This window comes from Thalassophryne amazonica, chromosome 12 (assembly GCF_902500255.1).
Source record: "Thalassophryne amazonica chromosome 12, fThaAma1.1, whole genome shotgun sequence".
NCBI classification, from domain to species: domain Eukaryota; kingdom Metazoa; phylum Chordata; class Actinopteri; order Batrachoidiformes; family Batrachoididae; genus Thalassophryne; species Thalassophryne amazonica.
The window spans coordinates 7,650,462-7,657,111 of record NC_047114.1 but is presented as its reverse complement, the minus strand read 5'-3'; the positions used below and the strand labels follow the sequence as shown (position 1 = coordinate 7,657,111).

The window sequence follows — 6,650 nt, the reverse complement described above, 5'->3', positions numbered from 1 at the left end:
TCGAGGAGAGAACTACCGAGGCAGAGAACAGGGTTTCTGCAGCTGAACATACTTCTGAGATGGCAGAGAGGTGGATCCAGGTGCTTGAGACCCAAATATAAAGCATGGCCAAGTGTATCGATAATCTCCAGAACAAAGGTAGAAGAAAAAATATCTGCGTTATTCGTTTACCAGAAGATGCAGAGGGTAGCAATCCCACAAAGTTTTTTGAGAGTTGGTTACCCAGCCTGCTCGGGCTGGAGGGGAAAGCTGGCCGTGTGAAAATTGAAAGAGCTCACTGCATGCTAGCGCCAAAGCCGGGCCTGAACCAGCGACCACGGCCCGTCCTAATTAGGTTGCACAACTTTGCTGACAAACAGAGGGTGCTGGACGCCTCAAGATGCAGCGGGACTGTAAGGTACCAGGAGTCAAACATCATGTTTTTCCAGGATCTGTTAGCTGCAATTCCTGTGCAAAAGAAAAGGTTTTGATGATGTAAAGAAACGGCTGCAGGATATTGGAGCGAAATATATGATGGTCTACCCAGCCACGCTGAAAATAATCCATGTGGGAGCTTAAGCCACGCCTTTTGTTGACACTCTCAGATGATCTAAACGTGAGCCACCAGCTGATTTGTTTATGCTTGTGGGCAGGTTAACTATCCAAAGGACAATGTTGTCCTGAAATAAGTTTTTTTTTTTTTTTTTTTTTTTTTTTTTTAATGGGTGGATCAGTTTTATATGTGAACAAACTTAACAATTTCAAATGTTAATATCTGCCCTAATATTTTACATTCTACATTCCTACATTCATGATGACTGCGGGATAGCATGTTGGACAATGTTGCAGAGAGTATCTTATTTTATTTATTTTTGTTTTGTGGGGAGAGGAGGATCATCTTCCCCCTTTTTTTTCTTTGTCGTCTCGTTCTCATTGTCATTGGTCTGCTCGTTCTGGTTCTTGTCTAAAGGTGGCTATTAATATCATTCAGGTTGTGTTCTTTGGGCTTGGAATTGCAAGAGAACTTAGTTGGGTTTGTGTCCAGTTGTGGAGAAGGTCATGGTAATCCCCTGGTTATCACGTGAGGAAGCTTCCTCTAACAGTGCTGTTGGCACTTTTATTTGTAGTGTGTGTTGTTTGTTTTTTGTCTTTAAAGTGGGTTACAATCAGGTACAAAAATCAAGGTGGAGAATTTAATATATTCTGGAGCTTAAACCTTTTTCATAAAAAATGTTATGACCTGTGACACATTGAGACTATGCACGTGGAATATTAATGGAAGCCACCCACCCATCAAACGGAAAAAAATACTGTTATCTTTAAAAAAGGAAAGGATTGACATCACTATGCTGCAACACATCTGAATGATGAGGAGCATTCGAGGTTGCAGCAGTGTGGCTTTGACCAAGTTTATTTCTCATCCTTTACCACCAAAAGCAGGGGGTGGCAATACTCATTAAGAAAAAATTACCAGTGAAAGTGTTAAAATATGTTAAAGAAAAGTACGTGCTTACATGGAGAGGACTTTGCTCTCTTAAATATTTACTGTCCTCCATGTCATCCCCTAAATTTTTGACAGAAGCATTTAGCCAGTTATCTGGTCTTGTGGTTGGAAACACTGTTGTAGGAGGTGACTTTAACTACCTTATGAACCCTTCGATGGATAGATTTCCTTTAAGTACCTTATCCCCATCAAAACGGTTAAAACAAATCACTCACTGGTCTTTGCGAGGACTTTGGATACGTGGACGTTTGGAGAACACTTCACCCTACCGATAAAGAATTCACCTTTTTTCTCTCCCTCACAAATATTACCCAAGAATTGATTATTTTCTTGCCCCAAAACAGCTTGTAGAATCTCTCCTGCTCAATTGGAAATATTGTAATATCAGACCATGTGGCAGTGTATATGGACATTACCTTTCAAAAAAACAAACAAACAAACAAACTCTCCAAAAACCCATGAGCTGGAGAATGGACACCTCAGTTTTAAAAGATCACAAATTCAGAGCATATTTCACTAAAGAATTTAGGCATTTCCTTTCCATTAACTCCCCTTCTGTTAACAAGCCATCTCTACTCTGGAAGACCCCTAAGGCCTATGCCAGGGGTTAATTAGATCCTATATTGCTACCAAAAGACATAAAAATATGGAACAACAAGCTTTATTGGAAAAAAGGTTAAGTACATCAAAGAGGGAATATGTCAAGAAACCCACACCAGCTAAATTAAACACTGTATTTCAGATAAAGCCCCCTCAATTGAGGGATGGCATAGAACAATAATGGAATATATGAGGTCTCTGAGAAAAGTATCTGACCTTTTTATTTTTTTCAAAAACTATATGGATTTGAATCATGTGCACTTGCATCAGACAAGCTTGAACCTTCCTGCGCATGCATGAGTTTTTTCACGCCTGTCGGTTGCGTCATTCAACTGTGAGCAGGCTTTGAGTGAGCACTGGTCCACCCCCCTCGTCGGATTTTTATTGTCAGTGAAATGGATGAGAGACTGCCGCTTTGCTCCATGAATTTTTTTCAGAAACTGTTAGAGACAGCCAGTTGGAAACCATTCGAAAGATTCAGATGGATTTCGGTGAAGATTCTGTCGGTATCACACGGATTAAGGACCATTAAAACTGGATTAAAAACGGCCCATGGCGGCGGAGGGTGCACCGCGCCCCGAGCGGCCATCGACAGGCTGGAACGAGCAGATCACTTCAAAATTTAAGGCTCTGTTGATGCAGGACGTCATGTGACTAGCAGAGAAGTTTCAGAAGAGGTCGGGATCAGCACTTTATCGGCACATTCCACTGTTAAAGGAGATTTTGTAATGAAAGACGTGCGGACGGATTCATGCGTCAGGACACAGCCGCTGGACAAACACCTCCGTGTTGGAAGTCTCACAGGACAAGTTGGAACATGCCCAGCTGTTAAACAATTTCTCGGATACTCACTCAACTGAAAAGCCATCAAAAGCCGTCTGAATCTTCTGAATGGTTTCCAACACGGAGGTGGGTTTTTTTGGGGGTTTTTTGCGCGCAATGAGCGGCTCCATGCCAATGCGCAAAATCCTCCGCATGTCTTTCATTACAAAGTCTCCTGTAACAGTGGAATGTGCCGCAAAAGTGCTATGTCCAGCTCTCTTGCCATTTCTGTGGTAGTCGCATGATATCCCGGATCAACACAGCGTTCAGTTTAGAAATGATCTGGTCGTTCCAGCCTGTCAATGGCCGCTCAGTGCGCCACGCGCCCTCTGCCGCTGTGGGCCGTCTTTAAAAAGGTTTTAACACTCCTTAATCCATGTGACGCCGACAGAATCTTCACCGAAATCCATCTGAATCTTTCGAATGGTTTCCAACTGGCTGTCTCTACCAGTTTCTGAAAAAAAATTCATGGAGCAAAGCGGCAGCCTCTCAGCCATTTCCCTGACAATAAAAATCCGACGAGGGGGGTGGACCAGTGCTCACTCAAAGCCTGCCCACAGGCGAATGACGGAACCGACAGGCGTGAAAAAACTCACGCATGCGCACGAAGGTTCAAGCTTATCTGATGCAAGCGCACATGATTCAAATCCATATAGTTTTTGAAAAAAATAAAAAGGTCGGATACTTTTCTCACAGACCTCGTATACCTCTGGACCTTTTGACCTGTCTCCTGCACTCACTAAAAAACTAATACCTTTGAAAGAACATGGAAGCCGTGTCTTGATGATATCAATGTAAATATCTCTGCTATATAGACAAGAGCATTTGTATGGGGGGTGGGGTGTTCACTGTGTGATGTACCTCTCACATTTACTTGGACCTGATTTTTCTGTTTGGGTTTTGTGTGTATGTGTTTATTATTACTTCCGCCAAGGACATAATAAAATGACCTGCGTTTATTTGTCTGTCTGACTGTTAGCAGGATTACATCAAAACTACTGCATGGATTTTGGAGGTGATCTGGATCCGGATCCGGATTGTGGTTCAAGTTTCACTTTATATAGTCTTTGAAGGATTACGTCAAAACTGCTTCACGGATTCTCACCAAATTTTCACCACGAATAGATATCAGGGCATGGAAAACTCCATTAAATTTTGGAGATGATCTGGATCCAGATTCTTGATCAAGTTTCACTTTATATAGTCTTTGAAGGATTATGTCAAAACTACTTCACTGATTTTCACCAAGTTTGCACCACAGATAGATATTAGATATTAGGGCATGGAAGACTCCATTGAGTTTTGGAGGTGATCCAGGTTTTGTGTATGTTTGTTTATTGACACACACACACACACACACACACATATATATATATATATAAACAGATTTGGGTAAATTTACTATCTGGTTGTATTGACATGTTTGTATGATGATTATGTATAACTGGAAGAAAAGATAGATGTAGTTTTATTTGGTATACTTGTTAATTAACCCTCTGGGACTTGCTGGCACATCCAGGTCACTTTATCATCAGTAATTCCCCTTTTAAGGTAATTACATATATTAAAATGCCCATGTGTTATTAATGTTCATGACAGTCTCAGCTTTCTGTTTGTGAGACATATATTTCAGAACACTGTGGGGATATAAAATAAATCATTTGCCTCTCAAACTGAAAATATGAAATGTTTTTAAAATGTCAAATCTTTAGTGAAAGTACAATTGAATTCATGTGCACAAACTGTTTTGGTGTTAGAAACTGGGCTACCAAGCTCAGCGGCACCACTCAGTGGGAGTTGCATGGGAAGGATGTGGTACATTGCAAAAGAGGACATTTGTAAAATATCATCACTTCCCCATGTCAGCCGGATGTTTTGTGTGTTTGATAAATTGTTGTTTGAATAAAGTCCTTCAGTGTTGAAAACTCCAAAGTGCATGTCTCAAAAAAGTCCATAATTGCTGTGTTGAACAATTAAAAAAATTGTACTGCAGATTCTGAAATGATAATGCCTCCGTGTGTGTTTTCCCACAATGATTTAGAAGAGTAAAAACTAAAATGAAACAGTTTTCAGGTTGGTGGGCCTTTATCGGCATGTTTCAGTAAGAATCCCACACTGACAGACGCTGGAGCCGGTTGCAGGGAGAAACAATGACGCTGTAGGACCATGTGATATTTTCCGGCCTCTATCATTGGCTGAGAGTGAAGGATAATCTTGAGGAAAGATGGAAAGAACAGTTGAGAAACTGCAGTATCAGGAAGCGGTTGAACAATGTCTCTGCATGCCATTGCTGATTGGTTAATAAAAATATGACAGAGAGTTGCTGTGGACACGCTGGCGTGTGTGTGTGTTTTTTGTTAGTTTTAACTTGCGATTCTTTGTGTTTTCAGGCTTTGGTGTACGATCAACCAGAACAAAATCTGGAGATTGAGCTTTTTGATGAAGACACGGACCAAGATGACTTTCTGGGAAGGTGTGTCCTCAAACCGACTCCACCTCTTATTGATCCAAACCTTGATACAACTGACATCTGGATTAAAAAAGAACTTCTTGAAAACATTGTTTGATCTGTTTCTCAAATGTGAGGATTTTATTACTTAAAACCATGTTTTAAATTGTTGTACTTCAAGGATGGAACAATGATTTTAAACTGCTGTCAAACCAAACGTGACTGCAGTTTTATGTGTTACTGTCTCTCAACTAACAGCAGGTGTAAAATTGTAATCTTTATTAAATTAAATCGTTATTTATTATTTTTGTAAACCGAGGACAGTAGAATGTTTTTAAACTGCTGTCCCAACAAACGTTACATTACAACAGTAAAATGTCTTAAACTGTCTTTCGTATGGGTAGTTTGGAGATAATCTCGTGTTTCTGGCGTTCTGTTTCAGTCTGAATTTGAATGTGGCTGAGCTCCAGCAGGAACAGAAGGTCGATGAGGTAAGGCATTATTTTTCTTCTTTGAGTTCTGTCAAGTATCCAGCAGCCGGTTTCAATTTGGACTCAAACATTCAAAGTGGCTGATGGGAAATTTTTTTCCTGGAGTGAAATACAGATGAATTACTGGAACTAGTATAAAATGATCCATTGATATTTAATTGTTCTGTTCAGGATTAACACCAGCTTTCACAAACAAATACATAAATTCATCAAATACAGCAAATGAAAAAGAGATTAACTAGCAACAATTAATTAAATGAAACTTAATCACATAAAAGAAGGTTTATCAAATTGGAAAACACTACCAACCCCCCAATCACCATCACCACCCAAAACAGACAACTACGTGACTGTTCAAGGAGACGAGTGAGGGAAGCCATCATTTGCGTACTGACTACTGTGCACGTATTTGATGAAGGCAATTCTGAGTGTACCTGAGGCTGCAGGCAAAAACCATTTATGGAGTGATCCATCAATGAGTAAACTTTTATTGACATATCAGCTTAACTTCAATATCTTGCTTGCTGTTGAAATAATTGCGTTGGGGCAGAACTTTTCCCTCATAGTTTTCCTGGTTCCCATCATCATAACTTTCCTTTTACTTCTGAAGCATTAACCTAAAATCCAAGTTTCTAATGAAGCTCTTTCCTCATACGATGCGTCCGCCTGCGTGATATGTTCATGCGAGTTTCCTGCCACTGGCAGCAGTACACGATGATTATGTCACCAAGCTAATTACAAAAGTTGATATTTTGTATGAATTAGTATTTCATGGGTCGAATGTTTGCAGAATAGCGACACTGCC

At 40.3% G+C, this 6,650-nt stretch overlaps 1 protein-coding gene across 1 annotated transcript in view; it reads left to right on the top strand.

Annotated features, from left to right (window-relative positions):
• Positions 1 to 6,650, top strand: part of esyt2a (extended synaptotagmin-like protein 2a) — a 186,687-nt gene that overhangs the window by 97,382 nt on the left and 82,655 nt on the right. Inside the window, exons 11-12 of the mRNA XM_034182715.1 lie at positions 5,296 to 5,378; positions 5,797 to 5,845. Of these exons, the coding sequence (XP_034038606.1) occupies positions 5,296 to 5,378; positions 5,797 to 5,845 (132 nt within the window). The remainder of the gene's footprint in view (positions 1 to 5,295; positions 5,379 to 5,796; positions 5,846 to 6,650) is intronic.